This window comes from Delphinapterus leucas, chromosome 11 (genome assembly GCF_059928025.1).
Source record: "Delphinapterus leucas isolate spDelLeu-1000000601 "Yukka" chromosome 11, BTC_Dleu_Yukka2, whole genome shotgun sequence".
NCBI lineage: Eukaryota > Metazoa > Chordata > Mammalia > Artiodactyla > Monodontidae > Delphinapterus > Delphinapterus leucas.
The window spans coordinates 41,834,805-41,862,550 of record NC_143139.1 but is presented as its reverse complement, the minus strand read 5'-3'; the positions used below and the strand labels follow the sequence as shown (position 1 = coordinate 41,862,550).

The window sequence follows — 27,746 nt, the reverse complement described above, 5'->3', positions numbered from 1 at the left end:
GCTCCTGGCTAACAGAGCCACCTTCTGCGTGCTGTCCTGCTCTGTTCTTTCTCTGCAGCACCTCCAGACCGCTAGTGCCCACTACTCTTGCTCCACTAGGAGCAAGCCATCATGTCTCGCCAGTCGAGTGTGTCCTTCCGGAGCGGGGGCGGCCGTAGCTTCAGCACCGCCTCTGCCATCACCCCGTCTGTCTCCCGCACCAGTTTCACCTCCGTGTCCCGGTCCGGGGGTGGGGGTGGAGGTGGCGGCTTTGGCAGGGTCAGCCTTGGGGGTGCTTATGGCATGGGTGGCTATGGCAGCCGGAGCCTCTACAACCTGGGGGGCTCCAAGAGGATCTCCATCAGCGGTAGCGGCGGTGGCTTCAGGAGCCGAAGTTGTGCCACCGGTGCTGGAGGCGGCTATGGCTTTGGAGGTGGAGCTGGGGGTGGATTTGGTTTCGGCGGTGGAGCTGGTGGTGGCTTTGGGCTCGGTGGTGGAGCTGGTGGTGGCTTTGGGCTTGGTGGTGGATCTGGCTTTGGTGGTGGCTATGGGGGCTCTGGTTTCGTCACCTGCCCCCCTGGAGGCATCCAAGAGGTCACCATCAACCAGAGTCTCCTGACTCCCCTCAACCTGCAAATCGACCCCACCATCCAGCGAGTCAAGACTGAGGAGCGGGAGCAGATCAAGACCCTCAACAACAGGTTCGCCTCCTTCATCGACAAGGTGAGCCATGATTTTTTGTGAAAAACCGCTATGAGTGTGGAATAAGTGTCAAAGAAAGTGGAAAGTGGGGCAATTTCCTGACTTTGTGCAAATATCTTCATAGTTTGCAGTTATGTTTTTCTCTTTGTTTCTGTGTCCTGGATTTGTGGCCTGCTTTCTTAATGAGACTGGCAGCTTGGAAGAGAAGGTCTTAATTCTTCCCCTTCAGAGATAACCACACAAGGGATCCTTGCTTACTGTTGGGCAGAGATATATTCTGTGCTCCAGGTAACACGGCTGATTGCACAGAAAGGTGGATGAATTCATTGGGCAGCAGCCCGAGTGCTTTTGCGGCCACCCCTACACCAGGCCGCTCTCTGCCCAGCCATGCCCAGTGCTATCTGTGCCCTGGAGAAGTGTCCTGTCTCCCCTAGAAGAGTGAGTTTAGATGCTTCACTCTGGACCTGCCCTCTGGGGCCCAGGTACAAGCACTGCCCATCATGGGAAGGTTTAGGGGGACAGAATGAGATGGGAGGAAAACTGGGAAATCGATCACTGAAACATGAAATCCAAGTTTGTCCATCTTCGAACTCTGTCCCCTCCAGGTGCGGTTCCTGGAGCAGCAGAACAAGGTCCTGGAAACCAAGTGGGCCCTGCTGCAGGAGCAGAGCACCAAGACCGTGAGGCAGAACCTGGAGCCTTTGTTTGAGCAGTACATCAACAATCTCAGGAGACAGCTGGATGGTATCCTGGGGGAGAGAGGCCGCCTGGACTCAGAGCTGAGAAACATGCAGGACTTGGTGGAAGACTTCAAGAACAAGTGAGTTGGGGTGGAGCGGAGACAAGGGCGGGTCTTGGCACCAGATGTACTTTATAACCAGACTACTGCTTATGCCTTTCCCAAGGGGTGAAAGCATATACCTTCCATGGACACCTAAAGTACTGGAAAAAATCCAGGTCGGTATTTAGAAAGTTCTAGCTGCAAGCTCAGTCTCTCTGCAAGGCACTTAGCCTCCAGCCAGAGTAACAAACTCAGCACCCTTGGTACCACCTGGTGGAAAAAGCAGTCATGTAATCCTTACTTTATGGGGCTTTTCTCCCCAGTACACTCAAAGTACACAGCATCGGCTTTTTGATGGATTCCCCCCAAAGCAGGAACTGATGATGTAACCTAGTTCGGTGGCTCAAAGTATTTCTTTAGTCCTTATGAACCAGCAGCTGGGTTGCTAATTTTTTGGTTTTTTTCAAAGGCTATGAAAGCTGGAAAAAAAAAAGCATTAGAGAAATTGACTAGATGTGGAGTTGTAGAGAAACAGCATAACTTTTCTACAGGAATGTTCTTGAAGCAACTGAATTATAGCAATAAAAGAATAGTTATCTGCTAGGCAATTATAGAGAAAACAGTACCCTAATGGGTAAGGACCTTGCCCAAAGACTGATGCTCCCACTGTCCCTCTCTCTCTGCCTATATGATGTGAGAAGCCCCTTTTGGTGGGAAAGCAGGCTCACAGTTGACTTTATGCAGTACAGACCCCAGGCCTCATCCTCTGATAAGCACTTCTCATCCTTTTTATTACCAGATATGAAGATGAAATCAACAAGCGTACCACCGCCGAGAATGAGTTTGTGATGCTGAAGAAGGTATGTGGGTAGCAGAGAAACTGTTGCCTGTGGTTATGCTCACTTAAGGTATTGTTCATTTAAGTCAGGGTGGAAATGGGGTGCAGTGCCAACTATTCCTGTTTCTCTAGGATGTGGATGCCGCCTACATGAACAAGGTGGAACTAGAGGCCAAGGTCGAGGCATTGATGGACGAGATCAACTTCTTGAAGATGTTCTTTGAGGCAGTAAGAAATGCCCCCTATTTGGGACCCAGAGAGATGGTCACAGGGACACCACCAGGGATTAGGGTCTCCAGGGTTAAGTGACTTTCAGTGGTTCGTAAGCTATGGGCACATTTTTGTCTTTCCTACTCCTTTAGTACTATTCACATTACTTAATAAAGCCAATTCTTTTTTTTAGGTCAAATTTAAAACAAAAGAACTCTTCAGTAATCATTTTGCAGAGTGAGATTTAGAATGAGTTATTAGAACCCCGGGTATACCTTTCCCAGCCACCTCCCCTTTCTGGAGTATCATTCCGTCTTTGTTTACTCCCAGCATGGCAGACCATACAACTAGACTCTTTTATTTTTCTTTCTTTCTCTTTTAACATCTTTATTGGAGTATAATTGCTTTACATTGTTGAGTTAGTTGCTGCTGTATAACAAAGTAAATCAGCTATACGTATACATATATCCCCATATCCCATCCCTCTTGTGGTCTCCCTCCCACCCTCCCTATCCCTCCCCTCTAGGTGGTCACAAAGCACTGAGCTGATCTCCCTGTGCTATGTGGCTGCTTCCCACTAGCTATCTATTTTACGTTTGGTAGTGTATATATGTCCATGCCACTCTCTCACTTCGTCCCAGCTTACCCTTCCCCCTCCCCGTGTCCTCAAGTCCATTCTCTACGTCTGCATCTTTATTCCTGTCCTGCCCCTCGGTTCTTCAGAACCATTTTTTTTAGATTCCATACATATGTGTTAGCATACCATATTTGTTTTTCTCTTTCTGACTTACTTCACTCTGTATGACAGTCTCTAAGTCCATCCACCTCACTACAGATAACTCAATTTTGTTTAAAATAAGTTATGACCTAAGAAGATTCAATTCTGAGAGGTTACACGCTAGGGGTTTCTTGATGTTCAGAGTTGTTAAATTAAACAAAAATAGATTTAGTAGCGATTTGGATTATTTATTAACTGACCTAAGTTTTTTACGTAGGTGGTTATTCTTATTTTTCTCAAGTCGACATAGTACAATGAGTAGAAGATTTGAATGGACCTGTTATTAAATAACATGGACTCACATGACTGACTTGAAATCTCCCTGCAGGAGCTGTCCCAGATACAGACGCACGTCTCAGACACGTCTGTGGTCCTGTCCATGGACAACAACCGCTGCCTGGACCTGGACAGCATCATCGCTGAGGTCAAGGCCCAGTACGAGGAGATCGCCAACCACAGCCGCACAGAAGCCGAGTCCTGGTACCAGACCAAGGTGGGTGCTGTGGCGAATGTGCAAGTGTGTCCTGAGCGAGGGACGGACACGTGTCTAGGATTCCAGGCCATGACCAAATGCTAAGGATGTGGCTCCTGAGATCGGCTGAGGCCTACTGGGAGGAGCTATGGGAACAGTCACGCACGCATTTGCCACAGAAATTCAAGAACGTTAAAGAGAATCTCACTGAGTTTCACACCAGTGTCTCTAGAAAAGCAAAGGCAAAAGCAAATTATTGAAGACCAGCCCCGGGCACCCAGTAACTACACCACTTGCCACCTCTTGGTAGCTCCCACCTGTGAACCTGGGAAAGTGTTTCCATCCTCATATAAATGGACTCTTTCCTCTTTTCTGGTGGCATCAGTACGAGGAGCTGCAGCAGACTGCGGGCCGGCATGGCGACGATCTCCGCAACACCAAGCAAGAGATCTCCGAGATGAACAGGATGATCCAGAGGATGAGATCCGATATTGACAACGTCAAGAAGCAGGTAGGGAAAGAAGGCAGAGGAGGAGCCTGAGCTTTGAAAGGGAGACCTATTTTGTCTCATTTTATGTTTTCTAAGTATACACACACATACACACACAGAGCTGGAGCAAGTGCCAGCATTTCAATATTCCACCATCCACCATGACCAGGACAGATGTGCTGGTTTCTCTCTGGTCTCTCAGAAAGAGACACTTGAGGCCCAGCTCAGCCTCTAAAGTGTCCCTACTCTTCCTTCCTTCCCCTCTAGTGCACCAACCTGCAGAACGCCGTCGCCGATGCAGAGCAGCGTGGGGAACTGGCCCTCAAGGACGCCAGGAACAAGCTGGCCGGGCTGGAGGACGCCCTGCAGAAGGCCAAGCAGGACATGGCACGGCTACTGAAGGACTACCAGGAGCTCATGAACACCAAGCTGGCCCTGGACGTGGAGATCGCCACCTACAGGAAGCTGCTGGAGGGCGAGGAGTGCAGGTGCGTGACACGGCCGACATCACGAGCACACGATGGCCGCACATTTGATAAAATGGAGCTGCTTCTTCACTGCAGGGTGTCAAACACACACACAGGTGGCCACTGTCTTGTGCATGATGACTATCCATCATTAATCCAATGATCCAATCCAATCCAATCTGACACCTGGGCATACAGCTGACCTACACAGCGTGACCTCAACTCACTTTCTGACCCTATTCCCACCACCAGTATTCTTGAATGCTGCCTCTCCTTCAAATGTCTTCCCCACTCTTCAAGTGCTTCTTCCTTCAGGAAGCCTTTCACGATTACTCCATCTGAGTTAAATTCACCTGCCTTTGGATTCTCAAACTCCTTGGGTTTTCTTCAATCTTCTGACACTGCCCACCACCTACGTCCTGTCTGAAGTATTTCTGTCCAGGCCAAGTCTTCTCACAGAATGTAAGCTCCTACAAGGCAAAAACTGCTTCCTACATATTCACAGTTCCCACAGCCTCTTCCTCACGTTTTCCATATAATGGGTAGAGGACAGTGTGAATTATAAGCTTCCTTTGATAACCTGTTTCTAGATCAAGACCTCTTCCTTGGGAAGTCCCTCCAGAGGACTGTCTCTTTCTCTAATTTAAGCAGTTTTTCTGGCATGCGGTCTCCTTGCTCAGAAAACAAGTTCTAAACATGACTATGGGAGTTATCCATACAGACTAATGCTGTCTTTGGGGGGAGTTTTTAACTCTTATTTCAATTTTTCCCCTTCCAGACTGAGTGAAGGAATTGGACCAGTCAACATCTGTAAGTAACTTTGAACAGACATTAACAATGATGACAATATGGGGTACTTGATGCCAACTCAGAATCCTGCTATTTCTAGATACCAGACACTCCCATCCCCAAAATGGTTATTTAATATACTTAGTGAGAAGCAGGTGGTGGAGGAGAAAGAACACAGGTTGAGACAGGAAGCAACGGGGCTCATTTCTTATCTCCTAAAGAGCAGGCCCTGTATCTTACCTGTCTTGGACCCTGTTCCCCTGCCTTGCCCTGACCCCCATCCCCTGATGACTTAGCACTGTCCCTTGCCTACTGTGTTCACCAGCTTTCTGTTAGGGATCTTCACTAAATGACTTAGCTCATCTGCTACTCTGTAAAAGGGGCCAAGTACAGCGCCGACACCAGCAGGATCAAATAAATTAGATGCCTAGGCTCTAATCTGGCCGACTGGTCTCACCAGGTTCTCCCTCCTTTCTCCACAGCTTTTGTCACGAACACCGTCTCCTCTGCCTACGGCGGTGGCGGCAGCTTTGGCAGCAGCCTTGGCGGTGGTCTTGGCAGCGGCCTTGGTGGAGGCGGCAGCGGCTTCTACTCCAGCAGCAGCGGGGGCGTCGGCCTAGGCAGTGGGCTCGGTGGGGGGGGCTCCAGCTTCAGTGCGGGCAGTGGCCGAAGCCTGGGCTTTGGCAGTGGCGGGGGCAGCAGCTCCAATGTCAAGTTTGTCTCCACCACCTCCTCCTCCCGGAAGAGCTTCAAGAGCTAAGAGCCTGCAGCAGGTCACTGTCTCCCAAGTGCAGAAGCCAGCCATGGCAACAGCCTCTTCTAGGTGGTGGCCCCAGCCAAGTTTTCTCTTTTTCTGGAGTCTAGTCGACCAAGACTATCGCAGACCCACATTCTTTGGTTCATGAAAGGCCCAACCCCCAGTCTCTAGCCTTCTGTGTCCTGATACTATGCTCTGCTTGCAATTAGCCTTTGGATCTCTACAGCCTGGTCCTGGGTGACAGAAGAATCCAATGTTTTCCAGTATCAAAACCATCAAAACAGAGTCCCTACCCCAATCCCATCTGGTCTATCTCCAGAGTGTGTTCAATAAAATGCTTTTATAATATAAGCTGTTGGGAAGAATTGTGTTTTCAAGATCTACAACCAACCTAGAGAACCCCTGCGGGTCCATCTGTCTAGGTGTGATTTGTTCCTTTGATGATTCACAGGGAGACAGAATGGCCTTGGAGGGAAAGTAGTCCTCGTGGGTGGTCTAGAGACTCCAGGAGGCACGAGAGGTGGTTGCTAAATCCTCTAGAATGAAGGAGTCTCTAGGGGGCACGAAGGGTAGGGTTCTTTGTTTCACAGTTTGGACAGATTATAGAGCTGTTTGTTGGAGGGGGGCCCCAGTGAAGGTGGGCCAACTTGCAAGTAACGACATAATGCGCTTAAGTCAAATTTGTAAATAAGGAATATGTTGCCTCGAAACCCCACAAAGGCCTAAAAGATATTGGGCCTGTTCTAATAACATGGGTGCTGAGAGTGTCAATAGCTTATAGTTTCTTAACAGAGTCAGGGATGAAGTAGCCCTCGGATTAGCAAATAATTTCAAGAATTTAATGGAGGTGACCGGAACTTGCACTATGTGTTGGACAATGGCCCATCCTCTTTTTCTGAACTTCTTTGTGAGTCTTTGTTGGTCCTGAATGGGTATGTTTAATGAATCTTTTTGAAGAGGGATTAATCAATGCAATATCATAACTATGCTCCTGGGGAAAATCAGATGCATTTAAGATCTTGCCTGCAAAGACTGTGTGTGATGGCAGGGCTGTTGAGGTACCTCACCAGCGTCTGGGTAGAGGTGGATTGTGCCCCTTCCGAGGTGAAAGCAAACTGTGATGGAGAGGTTGTTGCAATGGCTACTGAACAGAATATTATTAGCCAAATTCACAAGAGCAAAATATTTACCAGTTGCTGATTGAACAGAGTCAGCGATTTCAATAATATTGGGTAGTGAGCCTTAACGGGAGTGACCATGGCATTAGGGTTGTGGTAATCCACTGCCAGGCACCTTTATTCTTTCCAAGTTTAAAAGTAGGCCAAATTGAGTTGTTGAATGGAGAAACAGTCGGCATAATCACCCCTTCTCTAAATATATTCCCTTTGATGGGTTTGATCTTTGAAGGCCCTGTTTTCATTTACATTGGGGCATATTAACAATTTTAACTGGAGGAAGGTCCATGGAGTCCCATTGTGACAAGCCAATTTGTTAGTGTCAAGGATTTAATTTAATTTTAGTTTTGTTACTCACTGGAGCAGAGTGTCCATGACCACTGTGAGATATACTGGGGTGGGGGGGGCAATGAATAGTATGATCATGTGAAATTTAGGCAAGTCAGTAGTTCTGCTAATTAAGGTGAGGCATACTTGTTTGTTCTCTCTTTTGTGTTCAATAATTCCCTCAAGATTACAGGGGGTACCTTGTTTAAATTTAGTGAGATTCCCAGTATAATATGAGCTCCAGTATGGATTAAGGCCATGAAGATTTGCCAATTGGTGTATTTCAGCAGACATTAAAGTTAATTCAGAACCTATGCAGTAGAGGTGCAAAGCCAATCCACACCCCTTTATATTTTTTTTTATGTATAAATTCTTTCAGTAAATTTTGGATTTTCAATTGCATCGAATTGTGTTTAAGTTTTTTGTGTTTCCTCCCCCTGTTTCCAGGTTTCTTTCTTTTCTTGCTGCCTCACTCTGGCTCTCTCTCTCTATTTCTTCTTCCTCCCTCCCTTCTTTCCTTCCTTCCTTCCTCCCTCCCTCCCTTCTTTCCTCCCTTCCTCCCTCCCTCCCTCCCTCTCCCATGCCCCCTCTCTTTTCTAGGATTACTAGAATTCCTTATGAGAGAGGAATTCTTGCTACCCTGCTCGTATGTATAAATTTCTTCCTCCAGAAGGCCTCAAAGCAGTATCATCAGGGTTTAAGGCCTCCCCCACAGAAATAGTTGAATTAACTTCTTAGTTGTCCCACAAGGGTGCCCTATGTGTCTTCCCCTATAACCCTGAAGAAGAGGATCTTTTTTTGGCAACAGAGGCATAGGCAGCAGCAGCAGAAAAGCATTTTGTAGGGTTCTCATACACTATCTACCTTTAAGAGTGACCTCAGTATGCTACGGAATGACTGCTTTTCCTCTCAACGAGTGATCGCCCGATAGGCCCATATATTGCACAGGTTGTAGTCTTTCCCCTGAGAACTTCATAGAGTGGGAGCCAACATCTGCTTAAGACACACACCAATCTTCACAGGGTAACAGTCATTCCCTTGATCTTGGCGTTGGTCATTATTTATGGAGGAATCAAGAAACACAATTCAATATGAGACACACAGATAAGTCTGCGCCAAGACACGTGACACTTTAAGGAGGGCTCCAATCCCATAACTGTCTCCAAATGACAATGATTGAAACTTCTGACATAGATCAGTTAAGTCTGTAACAGAGGCCTTGGTAGAACTCAATAAATGTGGCACAAAGCAGTACAGCTCAAGTGCAGGCTTGACAGCAGGCAGCAACACAGCTCAAAGAGCTCACTAGCCAGAAAGCAGCGGCTCAAAGTGCATATTGCCATGCTGAAAGCTAAAACAAGAAAAGAAAGATCCCTGCGGTAGCAGTCATCATCCAGACATCCTGCTCACAAAACCAATTATTGTGAACACCCTCGCTCAAAATGTGGTTCCACTATTGAGGCTGATGACTCCACACGCACACACCAAGATGGCAGGAAAATGATATTATTCACATAACAGAGCTCTCTGGAAAGAGTAGGGCAGGCCTCCCACGCTGGTCCACATATGGCTTGAAAGAGACTGGAGTGGGTTTATTACGGTGGTTAGGGGTTGGGCCAGGCCAAGGATTCCCGCACATGGTCTGAAGTTCCCACTAGTCATGAATGGGGCGGGGATCACCCAGGCTTTCTAATCAGATGGGGAAGGAAGAGGGGTGGGGATTAGAAGCTGTCAACTGTCAAGCATCATTACAGTAAGAGTGCTTTAACATCCAAAAAGTTCAATCACATAATACGCAAATTTACAGAATAAAAAGAGAGGAGTCAAATGGTCGCCTCTCCCTCCAAATAGACAGGAAATATTATACTTAATAGTGAATGATAAAAACTTTCCATTGAGATCAGAAAGAAAAGAAAAACCATATCACCACAATTATTCAACATTATACTGGAGCTTTAGCCAGTGCAAGTCAAGACAAAAAAATAAATATCTTTCTTTTTTCACACACACACACTGCATTTTATTTTTACAAGAGAGAAACTGACACCAAGCATTGTAAATGGATGACCACAACAAAAGCAACAATGATTGCAATTACCAAACACGAAGCACACTCAGACTATGTCATAATATTGACATTCAGTCCAGTAATCCTCCACTGTAACAGCTCCTTTACTTTGCAGTGAAAATTGATTTGTGTATTTTTTGCCTCTGAGTCCTTGTGGGATTTTTTTTTATTCAAAAGAAAGTCACAAAAACTATAATCATCCCCCTCAGTTCACTCAGTCCCATGTAATTAATTTTTTTATCTTGATTTTTGTTAGCACTTTTATGAGTTCATCAGTTTTCCATTAGAGTTCTGAAAATGCTTATTCATTCAGTTCAGCAGTATAGTCAGTTACCAGAAACGCATCAGAGTCTTTTCCATGAATTCCTTGAAGATGAAACCCTTTTATAGAAACATATTTGCAAAAGCATCAGAGTATACCCAGAACTGTCTGTAAATGACAAAAGACTTAAAAATGACCACGGTTAAAGATCTGATGAAAGTTCATAATAATGCAATTGACAAGGAAATTTAGTTATTTCTGAGATATACATTTTAAAGTAATAACTAGAATTATGACATAACATTACACCAGAACATATAAGATTTTTAGAAATTTCATGTAATGTCTGAAACATTTATATTAACATATTTCCATACAAATAACCCAAAGAAAGATTAGTATTAGTTGGGTTTTTTTGTTTGTTTGTTGTTTATACTGCAGGTTCTTATTAGTCATCAATTTTATACACATCAGTGTATACATGTCAATCCCAATCGCCCAATTCAGCACACCGCCATCCCCACCCCGCTGTGGTTTTCCCCCCTTGGTGTCCATATGTTTGTTCTCTATATCTGTGTCTCAACTTCTGCCCTGCAAACCGGTTCATCTGTACCATTTTTCTAGGTTCCACATACATGCGTTAATATACGATATTTGTTTTTTCTCTTTCTGACTTACTTCACTCTGTATGACAATCCCTAGATCCATCCACATCTCAACAATGACTCAATTTTGTTCCTTTTTATGGCTGAGTAATATTCCATTGTGTATATGTATCACATCTTCTTTATCCATTCATCTGTCAATGGTCATTTAGGTTGCTTCCATGACCTGGCTATTGTAAATAGTGCTGCAATGAACATTTGGGTGCATGTGTCTTTTTGAATTACGGTTTTCTCTGGGTATATGCCCAGTAGTGGGATTGCTGGTTCATATGGTAATTCTATTTTTAGTTTTTTAAGGAACCTCCATACTGTTCTCCATAGTGGCTGTATCAATTTACATTCCCACCAACAGTGCAAGAGGGTTCCCTTTTCTCCACACCCTCTCCAGCATTTGTTGTTTGTAGATTTTCTGAAGGAAATAAATATCTTAAGGATTAGAAAGAAAGAAAGAAAACCACAATTACTCACGTATGACATGATTCTGTATGTAGAAAATCAAAAGAGTCTCCTAACTATTAGAACTAATAAGTGAATTTATTAAGGTCACTAGACAATAAATATAAAAATTAATTGTATTTCTATATACCTACAAGAAACAATTAGAAAATGAAATTTAAAAGATACCATTTTCAGTAGCATCAAAAATATCTGATATCTAGGAATAAACGTAGTCAAAGATATGCAATACTTATACACAGAAAACTACAAAATTTATTGAAAATGTAAAGAAACTTAATAAACAGGTATGTATATACTATCTTCATGGATTGGAAAACAATAATGTAAATATGTCAATTTCCTCCAATTGAACTATGGATTCAAAGCAATTTCAATCAAATTTCATTTGGTATTTTATGAAAATTTATAAACCTATTCTAAAATTTGTATGGAAATGAAAAAGATCTAAAATAATCAAAACAATCCTGAAAAAGAAGAACAAAATTCTTATAGTTCCAGATACTGAGAATTATTAGAAAGATATAGTAATTAAGAGATTGCAATATTGAGGAAATGACTGAAAAATGGACCAATGGAACTATATACAGAAACTGGAAACAAACCACACGCAGACTCACTAGATTTACAACAATGGGGCCCTTGAAGTGCAATAGGGAAAGGATGGCTTTGCACAATAAATGATGCAAGATCAGTTAACTCTCCATATGGGAAAAAATGTATCAAGTCCTAATTCAAAACATTCACAAATACCAGTTTCAGCTGTATGATAGTTCTATATGTGAAAGGTAAAACAATGTATTTAGAAGAAAATAGAATATATCATTATGACCTGAGGATAGGCAAAATATCTTAAACATCATAAAAAAACTGCTTCCCTTAAAAAACAATAAACTTCTTTCCATAAGGCACAAAGAGAACAAAACAGCAAGCCACAACCCAGGAAAATACATACTACAATGCTACATGATCCATCGATGGTTGAATCCATGGATGCAGAACTGCAAATACAGAGGGCCAACTGTAAAGTTACACACAAATTTTCAACTGCATGGGGGCCTGATACCCCTAACCCCTGCATCGTTCAAGGATCAACTGTATTGTAATATTCTAAACTTCTGCGGTTTTGTCAGAACCTAATCCACCTGGGGGAAGAGAATGCCTGACTCCAGCTCCCTCTAGCCAGCCTGTCCCACCTAAGGGGTGAAAAAAAAACCCTGAGAAGCACATGTGGAGTTCACAGCCCCGGGGCACAAGTTCAAAACAAACCAGGACCTAATCATGGGACTACAGAATGCTTTCTTTCCCCCACACCTTACCACCACATCACTAAAGGCCTATTTAAATAGCACAGTTTCTTTCACCCAGTACATCATGGTTGGCTTTCAACAAAAATTTACAAGGCATACTAAAAGGCAAAAAAAAGAAAAGAAGTTTGAAGAGACACAACAAGCAAGCACAAGAACCAGACTCAGATATGGCAGGAACATTGGAATTATCAGACCAGGAATTTAAAATAACTATGACTAATATGCTAAAGGCACCAATGGGAAAAAAGACAGTATGCAAGAACAGATGGATAATGTTAGCAGAGAGATAGAAATTCTAAGAAAGAATAAAAATAAACACTAGAGATCAAAAACCCTATAACAGAAGTGATGAAAGCCTTTGATAGTTTCATTAGTAGATGGGGCATGGCTGAGGAAAGATTATCTGAACTTGAGGATATGTCAATAGAGACTTCCAAAATTGAAAAGCAAAGAGAAAAAAAAACAGAACAGAATATCCAAGAACTCTGGAATAACTATAAAAGGTATAACCCATGTGCTGTGCAGTGGGAATACCAGAAGAAGGAGAAAAAAAGACAGAAACAGAAATAATATTGGAGGCATTAATGACTGAAAATTTCTCCAAATTATTGTCAGACACCAAACTACAGATCCAAGTTCAGTTAACACCAAGCAGGATAAGTGACAAAACAGAACCACAAAAAACAAGCAAACAAAAAGACACCTAGGCATATTCAAACTGCAAAAAACTCAAAGATAAAGAAAAAAATCTTGAAAAAATATTTGAGGAAAAAACAGCTTACCTACAAAGGATAGCTTTGATTTCTTCTCAGAAACCATGCAAGCAGGATGAGAGTGGAATGACATATTTAAAACATTGAAAGGAAATCAAAACACCAACCCAGAATTCTGTACTCTGCAAAACTATCATTCAAAAGTGAAAGAGAGGGCTTCCCTTGTGGCGCAGTGGTTGAGAGTCTGCTTGCCGATGCAGGGGACACGGGTTCGTGCCCCAGTCCGGGAAGATCCCACATGCTGTGGAGCAGCTGGGCCTGTGAGCCATGGCCGCTGAGCCTGCGCATCCGGAACCTGTGCTCTGCAACGGGAGAGGCCACAACAGTGAGAGGTCCGCATACCAAAAACAAAAAACAAAAAACAAAACTACCAAAGGTAGATAAAAAGTGGAAAACAAAAATAAGAACAAGGGCAATGACTAGAAAACTGTAACAAAAATGGTATTGATTGAACTATATTGATGATCACTTTACACAACAATGATCTAAGTATACCAATTAAAAGACAGATTAACAGAATGGGTCAAAACAAAAGACCCAGCTATAGGTTGTCTACAATAAACTCACTTATATAAAGACATATATAGGTTAAAAGTAAAGTGATGGAGAAAGATATACCATGTTAACACTAACTGAAATAAAGTTGGAGTAGTTGTATTAATTTCAGAAAGAGTAGACTTCACAGCAAGGAAAATTATCAGGGATAAAGAGGGGCATTACCTAATGATAAAGGGATCAATACTCCAAGAAGATATAACAATCTTTAACGTGTACATACCTATAACAGAGTACCAAAATACATCACACAAAAAGTGATAGAATGGTACAGAGAAATAGATGGCTACTATTATAATTGGAAACTTCAACACTTCTCTATTAGTGATGGGCAAATCCAGCAGACAGAAACTCAATAAGGACATAGTTGAACTCAACAGCATCATGAATTAACTGGATATAATTGACATCTATAGAATACTTCATCCAAAAATAGCAGAATACACATTCTTCTAAAGCTTACATGGAACACTCATCAGGGTAGAAAGAATGAAATCATACAATCCATGTTCCCAGACCAAAAACAGAAATAAATCAGAAATGAAAAACAGAAAGATAGCCAAAAAATCTTTTTAAGATGAGGAGACTAAACAACAAACTTCTAAATAACACATGAGTCAAAGAAGAAATCTCAGGAGAAATTTTAAACTGTTTTGAACTAAATGAAAATTAAAGTATAACAACTTAATTTTGTGGGATGCAGCAAAAGCAGTGCTTAGAAAGAAATTTATAGCACTGAACGCATACATTAGAAAAGAAGAAAAGTCTAAAATCAATAATCCAAGTGTTCATCTTTGGAAACTGGAAAAAGAGGAACAAAATAAATCCAAAATAAGTAGAAGAAAAGAAATAATAAACAGAATTCAATGAAGTTAAAATAAGAAAATAGAAAAAAATTAATGAAACCCAAAACTGGTTCTTTGAAATGATCAATAAGATCAATAAGCCTCTAGCCTATTTAACTAAGAAAAAAAAGAGAAAAAACACAAATTACTAATATCAAAACCAAGGAGTGGACATCACTATAGATCCCATGGACATTAAAGAAATAACAAAGGAATACTCTGAACAACTCTGTGTCCACCAAGTTGATAACCTGAACGAAATGGACCAATTTCTTGAGAGACACAATCTGCCAAAATTCACACAAGAAGAAACAGACCATCTCAATAAGCCTATATCTATCTAAAAATTGAATCAAGAATTAATAACCTTCCAAAACAAATAGCATCAGACTCAGATGGTTTCTGAGCCTGATGAAACTCAGAAAGTTTTTCACTGGTGAAAAACTTAAGGAAGAAATTGTACCAATTCTATACAATTTCATCTGGAAGACAGAATCAGAGAAAATATTTTCTCATTCTACAAGGCCAGCATTGCCTTAATACCAAAATCAAAGACATTACAAGAAAAGAAAACTGTAGCCCAATATCTCTCATGAACTTAGATGCAAAAATTCTCAATAAAATATCAGCAAATCAAATCTGACAATGTATAAAAAGATCAAGTAGGATTTATTCCAGGTATATGAAGCTGGTTCAGCATCCAGAAATCAATTAATATAATCCATCACATCAACAGACTATAGAAGAAAAATCACAAGATTATATCAATAGATGCAGAAAATGTATTTGACAGAATCCAACACCATTCATGATAAAAACTCTCAGCAAGCTAGGAATAGAGGGGAACTTCCTCAACCTGACAAAAAAATCTACAAACAACCTACAGCTAACATCATATTCAGTGGTGAGAAAATAGAAGCTTTCCCACTAAGATCAGGAACAGGGCAAAGATGTTCCCTCTCACCACTCCATTTCAGCATTGTACTGGAATTCCCAGTTGATGCATTAAGACAGGAAAAGGAAATAAAGGTGTACAGATTGGGAAGAAAGAATTAGACTATCTTTGTTCACAGATGACTTGATTGTTTATGTAGAAAATCCAAAAGAATTGATAAAAAATACTCCTAGAACTAATAAGCAATTACAGCAAGGTTTTAGGATACAAAGTTAATATATAAAAGTTGATTGCTTTGCTTATACCAGCAATGAACAAGTGGAATTTGAAATTAAAAACCCAACACTATTTACATTAGTATTCTCCAAAATGAAATATAATACTTAGATATAAATCTAACTAAATATGTAGAAGATCTATATGAGGAAAACACTAAAACTCTCATGAACAAAATCAAAGAACTAAATAAATAAAGGGCTATTACATGTTCATGGGTAGAAGGACTCAATATTGTCAAGATGTCAGTTCTTCCCAACTTAATCTTTAGATTCAATGCAATCCCAATAAAAATTATAACAAGTTGTTTGGTGGATATCAACAAACTGTTTCTAAAGTTTATATGAAGGCAAAAGAACCAGAATAACCAACACATTATGGAAGGACAACAAAGTTGGAGGATTGACACTACACAGTCTCAAGACTTACTATGTTATGGTAATCAAGACAGTATGGTATTGTTGAAAGAATAGACAAATAGGTCAATGGAACAGAATAGAGAGCCTAGAAGTAGACCCACACAACAATAGCCAACTGGTCTTTGACAAAGGAACAAAGGCAATACAATGGAGAAAAGATAATCTTTTTAAATAAATGGTGCTAGCACAACAGGACATCCACATACAATAAATTAATATAAACACAGACATTACTCCCTTCCCAAAAATTAACTCAAAATGCATCATAGACCTACATGTAAAATGCAAAACCGTAAAACTCCTAGAAGATAACATAGGAGAAAATCTAGATGACCTTAAGTCTGGTAATGACTTGGATACAACACCAAGAGCATGAGTCATGAAAGACATAATTAATAACTTGGACTTCATTAAAATTAAAAACTCCTGCTTTGCAAAAGACACTGTCAAAAAATGGTAAGTCAAGCCACAAACTGGGAGAAAATATTGGGAAAAGACGTATCCAATAAAAAGACTGTTATCTGAAATATAAAGAGCTCTTAAAACTCAACAATAAGAAAACTAACAACCTAATTAGAAAATAGGCTAAATATCTTAACAGATACTTCACCAAATAAGATATACAGATGGTAAATAAGTGTACGAAAAAAATGCCTACATCATATTTTATTAGGGAAATGTAAGTTAAAACAATGAGACACCACTACACACCTACTAGAATGGTGAAAATCCAAAACTCTGAGAACACCAAATCCTGACAAGGATGTAGAACAACAATAACTCTCATTCATTGCTGGTGGAGTGCAAAATGATACAGCAACATAGGAGACAGTTTGGGCGTTTCTTATAAAACTAAGCATACTCTTACCATACACTCCAGCAATTGCACTCATTAGTATTTGTTCAAATGAGCTGAAATTTATGTCCACACAAAAACCTGTACACGAGTTTCACTAGGTCCCATTTGTTTATTTTTGGTTTTATTTCCATTACTCTAGGAGGTGGATCAAAAAAGATCTTGCTGTCATTTATGTCAAAGAGTGTTCTTCCTATGTTTTCCTCTAAGAGTTTTATAGTGTCCAGTCTTACATTTAGGTCTCTAATCCACTTTGAGTTTATTTTTGTGTATGGTGTTAGGGAGTGTTCTAATTTCATTCTTTTACATGTAGCGGTCCAGTTTTCCCAGCACCACTAATTGAAGAGACTCTCTTTTCTCCATTGTATATCCTTGCCTCCTTTGTCATAGATTAGTTGACCATAGGTGCATGGGTCTATCTCTGGGCTTTCTATCCTGTTCCATTGATCTATATTTCTGTTTTTGTGCCAGTACCATGTTGTCTTGATTACTGTAGCTTTATAGTATAGTCTGAAGTCAGGGAGCCTGATTCCTCCAGCTCCATTTTTTCCCTCAAGACTGCTTTGGCTGTTCGGGGTCTTTTGTATCTCCATACAAATTTTAAGATTTTTTTGTTCTAGTTCTGTAAAAAATGCCACTGGTAATTTGATAGGGATTGCATTGAATCTGTAGATTGCTTTGGGTAGTACAGTCATTTTCACAATATTGATTCTTCCAATCCAAGAACATGGTATATCTCTCCATCTCTTTGTGTCATCTTTAATTTCTTTCATCAGTGTCTTATAGTTTTCTGCATGCAGGTCTTTTGTCTCCCTAGGTAGGTTTATTCCTAGGTATTTTATTCTTTTTGTTGCAACGGTAATGGGAGTGTTTCCTTAATTTCTCTTTCAGATTTTTCATCATTAGTGTATAGGAATGCAAGAGATTTCTGTGCATTAATTTTGTATCCTGCAACTTTACCAAATTCATTGATCAGCTCTAGTAGTTTTCTGGTGGTATCTTTAGGATTCTCTATGTATAGTATCATGTAATCTGCAAACAGTGACAGTTTTACTTCTTTTCCAATTTGTATTCCGTATATTTCTTTTTCTTCTCTGATTGGCCTGGCTAGGACTTCCAAAACTACGTTGAATAATAGTGGTGAGAGTGGACATCCTTGTCTTGTTCCTGATCTTAGAGGAAATGCTTTCAGTTTTTCACCACTGAGAACGATGTTTGCTGTGGGTTTGTCATATATGACCTTTATTATGTTGAGGAAGGTTCCCTCTATGCCCACTTTCTGGAGAGTTTTTTCTTATCATAAATGGTGTTGAATTTTGTCAAAAGCTTTTTCTGCATCTATTGAGATGATCATATGGTTTTTATTCTTCAATTTGTTAATATGGTGTATCACATTGATTGCTTTGCGTATAATGAAGAATCCTTGCATCCCTAAGATAAACCCCACTTGATCATGGTGTACGATCCTTTTAATGTGTTGTTGGATTCTGTTTGCCAGTATTTTGTTGAGGATTTTTGCATATATATTCATCAGTGATATTGGTCTGTAATTTTCTTTTTTTGTAGTATCTTCGTCTGGTTTTGGTATCAGCGTGAAGGTGGCCTCATAGAATGAGTTTGGGAGTGCTCCTTCCTCTGCAATTTTTTGGAAGAGTTTGAGAAGGATGGGTGTTAGCTCTTCTCTAAATGTTTGATAGAATTCACCTGTGAAGCCATCTGATCCTGGACTTTTGTTTGTTGGAAGATTTTTAATCACAGTTTCAATTTAATTACTTGTGATTGGTCTGTTCATATTTTCTATTTCTTCCTGGTTCAGTCTTAGAAGGCTATACCATTCTAAGAATTTGTCCATTTCTTCCAGGTTGTCCATTTTATTGGCATAGAGTTGCTTGTAGTAGTCTCTTAGGATGCTTTGTATTTCTGCAGTGTCAGTTGTAATCTCTCCTTTTCATTTCTAACTTTATTGATTTGAGTCCTCTCCCTCTTTTTCTTGATGAGTTTGGCTAATGGTTTATCAATTTAGTTTATCTTCTTAAAGAACCAGCTTTCAGTTCTATTCATCTTTGCTACTGTTTTCTTTGTTTCTATTTCTTTTATTTCTGCTCTTATCTTTATGATTTCTTTCCTTCTGGTAACTTTGGGTTTTGTTTTTTCTTCTTTCTCTAGTTCCTTTAGGTGTAAGATTAGATTGTTTATTTGAGATTTTTCTTGTTTCTTGAGGTAGGCTTGTTTTGCTATAAAATTCCCTCTTAGAATGGCTTTTGCTGCATCCCATAGGTTTTGGATCGTCGTGTTTTCATTTTCATTTGTCTCTAGGTATTTTTTGATTTCCTCTTTGATTTCTTCTGTGATCTCTTGGTTATTTAGTAACATATTGTTGAGCCTCCATGTGTTTGTGCTTTTTCATGTTTTTTTCCCTGTAATTGATTTATAATCTCATAGCATTGAGACAAAAATAAACAAATGGGACCTAAGGAAACTTAAAAGCTTTTGCAAAGCAAAGGAAACTACAAACAAGATGAAAAGACAACCCTCAGAATGGGAGAAAATATTTGCAAATGAATCAATGGACAAAGGATTAATCTCCCAAATATATAAGTGGTTCATCCAGCTGAATATTAAAAAAACAAGCAACCCAATCCAAAAATGAGCAGAAGACCTAAATAGACATTTCTCCAAAGAAGACATACAGATGGCCAAGAAGCACATGAAACCTGCTCAATATCACTAATTATTAGAGAAATGCAAATCAAAACTACAATGAGGTATCACCTCACACCAGTTAGAATGGGCATCATCAGAAAATCTACAAACAACAAATGCTGGAGAGGGTGTGGAGGAAAGGGAACCCTCTTGCACTGTTGGTGGGAATGTAAATTGATACAGCCACTATAGAGAACAGTATGGGAGTTCCTTAGAAAACTAAAAATAGAATTACCATATGACCCAGCAAGCCCACTACTGGGCATATACCCAGAGAAAACCATAATTCAAAAAGACACACGCACCCCAATATTCATTGCAGCACTATTAGGTCATGGAAGCAACCTAAATGCCCATCGATAGACGAATGGATAAAGGAGATGTGGTACATATATACAATGGAATATTACTCAGCCGTAGAGAGAAACAAAATTGGGTCATTTGTAGAGATGCGGATGAATCTAGAGACTGTCATACAGAGTGAAGTAAGTCAGAAAGAAGAACAAATATCGTATATTAACGCATGTATGTGGAACCTAGAAAAATGGTACAGATGTACCGGTTTGCAGGGCAGAAATTAAGACACAGATGTAGAGAACAAACGTATGGACACCAAGCGGGGAAAATGGCTTGGGGGGAGATGGCGGTGTGATGAATTGGAAGATTGGGATTGACATATATACACTGATTTGTATAAAATTGATAACGAATAAGAACATGCTGTATAAAAAAATAAATAAATAAACAAACAAACCCCAAAACCTGTACATGATGTTTATAGCAGTATAGATTCATCGACCGTAGAAACTGTACCACTCTGATGTGGGATGTTGATAGTGGGGAAGGGTATGTGTGTGAGGGGGCAGGGAGTATATGGGAACTCTTTACATCATGCTCAATTTTGTTGCGAACCTAAAACTGCTCTAAAAATTAAAGTCTAATGTTAAAAAATGATTCAACCATTTTAGAAAACTGATATACAATTACTCATCTGTGTGTGTATGTGTGTGCGTGAGAGAGAGAGAGAGAAGAATGGAATTTTCTATGGCTATGGTTATATACACATAAGATGTGCCTGGCTGGGCTGGCTGTACATTTACTCTTGATGCAGCAGTTACATTCCTAGGTACTTATTTAAGGAAAATGAAGCATATGTCAACACAAAGACTCACAAGTATGCTCATAATTGTTTAATGGAAGGTAACCCCAAACTGGAAATATATTAGGAACCCACGAGTCAGAATGGGTAAAGAAACTGTGGTTTATTCATACAATGGTACAGCACTCAGCCATAAAAAAGAATGAACTATCAATATTCACAACCAACTGGATGAATCTCAAAAACATTTTGCTGACTGAAAAAACTACACACACACAAATATATACATATATATTTATAAATATGTAAGTAAATGCTGTGTGATTCCAGTTATATAAAATTCTAAAATAAATTAATTCAAGGTGGAAAAATCAAAACAGTGATTGCTTTAGCCAGTGGGATTAAAGGGAAAGGGCACAGAGGAATTCTCTGGAGGAATGGAAGTGCTCTATGTCTTGATATTGTGTGGATACAGAAGTGAGCAAATTTGTCAAAATTAATTGAACACCACACTTAAGATCTGTGCATTTCACTGTATCTAAACTATACCTCAATAAACACAAAAATTTTTAAGAGAAAGAATATTTCATGTTTCAAGTTTCTAAAGTGGAAACGGGAAAGAAAAAAGTAAATCAGGAATGGAATCTAGATTAGCCAAATCAACTGTTTCTGCCACAGGGTCCAAACTTTTCTAGCCATCTTGAATGTTCTTCTGGGCCTATCGGAAAAATTCAAGCTATTTTCTGGAAGTGGCTGAGGGAAGGGCAGAGGAAAATCGGAAGGAAGCTAAATGTATCAGATCCAACCTGAGGTCTCCTTTGCAATGTTAGTTCCACAGACTTGTGCCAGAGTATCAATGATCTGTTACTAATTCCAACCCTAGGTTTAAAGTAAGATTATAAAGGATTAACAAATGGAAGTAGCCATTGAATGCCAAGAAATCTCAGAGGAGACAGTTGGAGGCATGTTTGCTCTCTAGGACATTCAGATGGTTTTGAGATGAATTTTTTTGGGGGTAGGAATTACTCCAAATCATCCTGAATTGGTGGGGAGAATTACCCAATACATTCATAATTAACCAATATTTCCCCTTTACTGAAATAAAGGGAGTTTAACCAGAAGGCAGATGTAGGAAGACATCATCCCATAAGGTGCATCTTTTCTAATCACTCATGTTATTTAAGTCAGATACTTCGTGTATCTTATTAAAATGTTGGAGAATTTTCACCCAACTATACTTTTTTTTTAATGACACAGTATAGAGAGGTGGACCCTGCAGAGGTGAGGAGGTGAAAACCAGAAGCTCAAAGAGGAGGCAGACATAAGAAGGAAGGCAAGGATGTGAGGGAGGCAGTGGAGAGAGAAAGAAACCAGTCCACTGGTAACTCTTCTTGGGCACTTCCTTGGTCTCCCCTGGAGCCCTGGCTTGGCTCTCTTCAACCTCTGTTCCTACCGAGAACTGAGGACATATGACGAAGGAGGCTCTGGCCCCTTGTCCTCTTCCCCATGCTCTTTTTTGCTGCTCATCCCAGGCATGCTCCACACTAGCCCTGGGGTTCAGCCTGTTTTTCCCCATCCTCACATCTTCTCTAAAACACTTCTCACCTCCTGCATCACTCTTGCTTCAGAGCATTAAAATGCCTCACTCACGAGATACCAATTGCTCCTCCTCCTCCAACTAGTTTCCCCACATCAATTAGGAAAGCCAAAGGTTGTCCCCTTCATCCAAATATGCCTTCAGTCCCAGCCCAATGATGCACTTACCAGCGACTTATACTTTCAAGTGCACCTACCTACCCAATACCAGTATGTACAGGGTGAGTCAAAAAGAAATGAACATTTCCAAACATGTATTACTCAGTAACTAGTTTTTATAAGAAGAGGTACCAAAATCAGTTGAAGGGAAAAATCAGAGGTTTTTTTTTCTATAACTGTACAAACACTCAATTTTTGTCCCTCAAGGTACATGACATGCTTCAATTCTGTAGGCTAAAAATTGCACCAATTCATCCCAGACCCTTTGTTGAATATTACTTTTGATAGTTGAAATGGCAGCCACAATGTTTCCCTTCATCTCCTCCAGGCTATGAGGAAGACGTGGGACAAACACAAGGTTCTTGACTTATATCCCCTAGAAGTCACATGGAGTGACATCTGGGGACTTCAGACTGTAGTTCCAGAGGTCAGTACTTTGAACCGAGCATCTCACTGAGCCCCGTGGAAGGTGTTCTTTCCATGACCTCTGGACCCCACAATCGACTTAAGGTAGAGCCCCATCCTGCTGGAAGACAGAGCTGTCAGAAACTACCTGCAGCTGTGAATAAAGCCACGCAGGTATCATATCCAGATATGCGACCCCATCACTGTGCTCTCTGCCAAAAATGGGTGGACTCTGTGTGCGAAAATTGAGAAATACAAGGGAAGCTCTACTGTTTAGTGCATACTACATGTTTATATACAGCATGGTTACTAAGTAATACAATTTTGAAAGTTTCAATACTTTCTGAACCACTCTGTATATCATAGATGGCTGCACTTTCCACTCCAACTTTTGGTGCTGAGACAGGCTGGGACCTGGGTCCTGAGACCCTTTGCTGCAGTGCTTGCACCTGGGCAAACATCTCCTTGAACAACAAAATACAAAGAAACTTATAAGGGACTAAAAATAACTGTATATGTGCAGTTGGGGCAAATTATGGACAACAAGATACAAAAAGACCAAACAAACCCAACTGCCACTTCTGAAGAGCTGGGAGCAAAAGCAGGGTGCTGCGCATGCCCCCTGCACACAGCACCACCAAAGGGGTGGCCAAATCACCTAAGCCACCCCTCCAGCCCGACCCCTGGGCACACCCCTACCCTCACCTTATATAAGGAACAAGCTCGCTCCTGAGCTAGCAAGGAAATACGTTACTTGTTCTCACTCCCCACTGCTGCAGTAAGGGTCCCAACAAAGCCTTGCCTGAATTTCTTGTCTGACCTCTGATCAATTTCTATTGAGTAAGGAGGCTAAGAACCCTGGTCGGTGACAGTGCTACTGTCTCCATCCTTTACATGTGTGGTTGCAGGTGTTTCTCTTTCAATGGGTGCTCCCCAGGGACAAGACTGGGTCTGTGGGATTCCCTCTGAACAGCATCATCCTGCTCTGGGGCTTGCAGGGTTAGGCATTTAGTCTTAAGCTTTTGACGGAATGTGACAATGGCCTATTCCTCATTCTCATCTGCCAGCTCCATCCAGGGAGACAGAAAGACAAGGCAAATCCTCTTGAGGCAGACTTTCCATGGGCTCAGCCTTCAGGGGATCCCTCCTGCCTTCCTCCATGCTGGGAAAAATGCAAGGAGTATGGTTTAATCCTTGGGCCCTAGAACAAAGGCCTTCCTCATTCCATGGCCGTGAGAGACAACACCAGCCTAGATGGAGCCTCTCCCAGCAGAGAGTAGAGGCTGGGTTCGGCAGCCTGCTGAGGAGGAGGCTGGCTGTTGCTGGAGTTACTCATGCAGCTTTGCTTCAGTTTCTCTCACATAGTTGCCTGGCTTATCATTCTTTGTTTTAATCTTATTATGAAGGTCTGGCTTCCCCACCTTTCTCCTCTGGGAAAATATAACTCCCCTGTGCTCCACCATAGGACATGATTCAGGATCACTGGGAAGATTTCATCTGAGAAGTCAATTCTCTAACCATCCAGTGGGTCCCCACTGCCTATGAACATAACCCTCTCCTGGGCCCTGAAACAGGGGAAGAGGGCAGAGTACTGCATTCCAGAGGAGGGTAGAAGTACAGCTTAGTCCAGCGAGGCAGTCTAAAAATGGGTTAGGGAACACGGCACACTTCCCACACCCAGACAAAGAAAGATAGAGAAAATCAAGGGCAAATGAACCACTTGCCCTTGACCTTTTAAGGGTAGTGGGACTTGAAAAGAGTGGACAGAAATGGATCAGCCACAGGGTCCCTCCTCCCTGACTCCCCCTCCACTCTCTCAGGAGCCCTCATCATCTCTCATGAGCCCTCTCAGTGGACATGACTCAGTGTCAGGGTCCCTGGAATTGGTTCCTAGAACATCATTCCCTGGCAGGTGGTGATGGGGAATATTGGGGGAAAAAAAGTATATATATATATATATATATGTATATATATATGAATGACTTCTAGGAGAAATACTTGCGTCGGGAAATGAAACAAACATGATACTTTACATTGCTGGTGCTATCTGGTACACATGCCAAATTTCACATTGGCTAATATGTTGAAGTGAGATCATCCTCTGATAGGCTAAATGGTTGAATGTGAGGTTCCTGCTGCAATTGAATTATATACATCATTGGAGGATGAGTCTGCTCCCACCCTGGAAAAGATATACAATTAGTACCAAAAGAGGAAGTGATCTGATCACCTGTGCTGTTTGACAGAAGCCTGTCCCCGCGTGCACAGCCCAGAGGACAGATAAGGACCCGGAAGAGGGTTACAGCAGAGAACCTGACTCCACAAGAGGGAGAGGGCAGCCTGCCAGGCTCTCTCCTAGGACTTGGATGCTGCCTTCCTCTGACCACCGCTTCCTTCCAGCCCCTTGAGCAAGGAGCTGCTGCTGGAGAAAAGCTCTTCCCTGCCTGCTGCTCTGAGTGCCAGCAAGCTTTCAAATCACACTTCTGATCTCGTGCCTCTGCATGGCCTCCAGGAGCAAGGACAAACTTCTACCTGTGGCTTCTGGTCTTACTAATGTGGCACAAACCTGCAACACTGGTCGCATTTTCTCCCCACCCCTCCCAGACACATACAGGTTGTCCCTGTGTTCTGTTCTTGAAGCTTCTTGTGGGTCCCTGAACACACCAAGCTTCTTCATACTTCCATTATAATGATGATATTAGCTCATCTTCATTGAGAACTTATGCGCAGACACAGTGCTAAGACTTTTACGTGAATTATTTCACGTAATCCTCACATCACTGTGAGATAGGTACTATTTTCATCCCCCAGTTTACAGCTCTAAAAATGAGTAATTTGCATAAAGACCATGGGAGCCTGTGAGACTGAGCACTCTGTCTCCAGGGCCCTTGCTCTTAACCAGGGGTTGGCACATTTTTCTTTAAAGGGCCATCTAATAAATTTTTTAAGCTTTGCCAGTCATACACTCTTCTGTTGCAACCATTACTCAACTTTGCCATTGCAATGTGAAGGCAGACACAGACATGGGACATTGACATAGACACAGGACATTGGACAAATGCATGTTGCTCCAACTTGACTTGCTAACCCTTCCTCCCCTCCTGGCCTCATCAATGCCAAGTCTAAAGAATCTATCCCAAGAGAGTAGCTCAGAGCACCATGCCATGGAAAGGAAAGCTTCTTTCTCAGAATTGGGTGGAATCACATTTCTTGGTAAAGCATTATGCAACCAGGGCGGAGGAAGGGGAGCTGCTTCCATTGCCTTGAGAAGGTACCTCTTTCCTGCCAGATGCTGAGTTAGCACTCCTTTGGGTAGGGAATGCCCTGCTCTCCTGGATGCTGTGCCTCCATAACACTGGAGAGATTGAATTGCTTATAAAATAGTAAAAAGAGCTTTTCTCAGGCTAATCTCAATAGGGGAGTTTGTCTTTCCTCCCTTGGTTGTCAATTAACCAGATATTCTCATAAATCACCATGCCTACAATTGCTCTCAATATTCCTCTTAGTACTTAATGTATGGACTAAGAAATGAATCTCTTTCCCCATAAACCAAACACCATGCTCACTTGACAGCCTTCCCACCCTCTAAGAATGTGTCTGGGGATTTGAGATTTCAAGCACTGAGATTAGAAATATAAATTTGGAATTTACTTGTGACATCATCACACTTATAAAGGCACATTTCTATGATTCACTGCTTCTATATGCCCCTCAACTTTCTGTGCACACCACATTAAGTTATATAATTCTTGATTCTTAAGAAAAGTCAGAATCTATGGGCATCAAAATGCAGTGAATTCCCTTAATGATTTTTGTCCTACCCATTTTAGTTTCTTTAAATTAAGCTCTAAGTTAACATTCCAAAAAACCAGAGAAAAAGGTGTCTATGAATTTCATTTGGTTAAAAAAAATGTACAGGGTCATCAGCTCAATGGGAAAACAAACACTAGGGAGGGAGGTGCAGGCATGGGTAGAAATCACAAGAAGTCAGATCTCTGGGCAGGGTGGGCTTGGGAGATCTCTTATCCTATTATGAAACTGCCAATTCCACACAGGATAGAGATGCTCTTATGCTGTAAAAACTCAGCTCCTTTGTCCCTCTTGCCCTTCAAAGGAGGGTCATGTCCCGAAAGTAGCCCCCATTCCCAGGCCAGGCCACCAGAAAAGCATCCAGGAGCTCCAGAAGGATAGGTGCAAACATGGCGGAAAAACACCACAAGCCACTTCTTGCTCAGGCCACAGGGCAAATGCCTATTAGCTCTCAGAGGCAGTCCAACTTGATGGGAAGGGTGGTGCTGGTGGAAGAGAAAAACTGTGTGGGAAAGGGGCAAACAGAACAGTGTCTGAGTAAGCAGAAGGAGGGGACAATTATCACAGATCAACTCCTTGTCTCCTTTGTTTGAGAACATGACTAACTCATGACTTCAGTGAATTTACATCCAGACTTGTTGTGTTGTGATCAAGTCAAGGCTAGAAGCCAGGAGAATTTCTCCACGAGTAAAGGATGCAAAAGAAGCAACATTCATACTTCATACCTTCATAGTGCCTGGGGGTGACCTCACTATTTGTAAAGCACAGCCTCCCCAACCTGCAGGCTCACCTTCCAGCACTGAGCCCAGCCCATTTTCCCCATATATAA

General features: G+C 41.5%; 1 protein-coding gene and 1 long non-coding RNA gene across 2 annotated transcripts; one reads left to right on the top strand and one right to left on the bottom strand.

The window, feature by feature from the left end:
* LOC111173970 (keratin, type II cytoskeletal 5) lies at positions 1-6,614 on the top strand. The gene is made up of 9 exons (XM_022572098.3): positions 1-702; positions 1,287-1,501; positions 2,262-2,322; positions 2,433-2,528; positions 3,617-3,781; positions 4,146-4,271; positions 4,518-4,738; positions 5,496-5,527; positions 5,989-6,614. The coding sequence occupies exons 1-9, from the start codon at positions 112-114 to the stop codon at positions 6,264-6,266; spliced, it is 1,785 nt and encodes a 594-aa protein (XP_022427806.1). The 5' UTR covers positions 1-111; the 3' UTR covers positions 6,267-6,614.
* On the bottom strand, positions 6,279-27,732 carry LOC149748004 (uncharacterized). Its single transcript, XR_016394938.1, has 2 exons — positions 10,774-27,732; positions 6,279-10,214 (listed from the first exon to the last, which is right to left on the bottom strand). It is a non-coding gene; the product is annotated as an uncharacterized LOC149748004 (long non-coding RNA).
* Between the last annotated feature and the right edge of the window lie 14 nt (positions 27,733-27,746).

Excerpts from the sequence above, each read along its gene's own strand:
- LOC111173970 (XM_022572098.3), top strand. The coding sequence starts at position 112 with ATGTCTCGCCAGTCGAGTGTGTCCTTCCGGAGCGGGGGCGGCCGTAGC. Across the intron at positions 1,502-2,261 it reads GTGGAAGACTTCAAGAACAA|ATATGAAGATGAAATCAACA; the intron begins GTGAGTTGGGGT and ends TTTTATTACCAG. Across the intron at positions 2,529-3,616 it reads TGAAGATGTTCTTTGAGGCA|GAGCTGTCCCAGATACAGAC; the intron begins GTAAGAAATGCC and ends ATCTCCCTGCAG.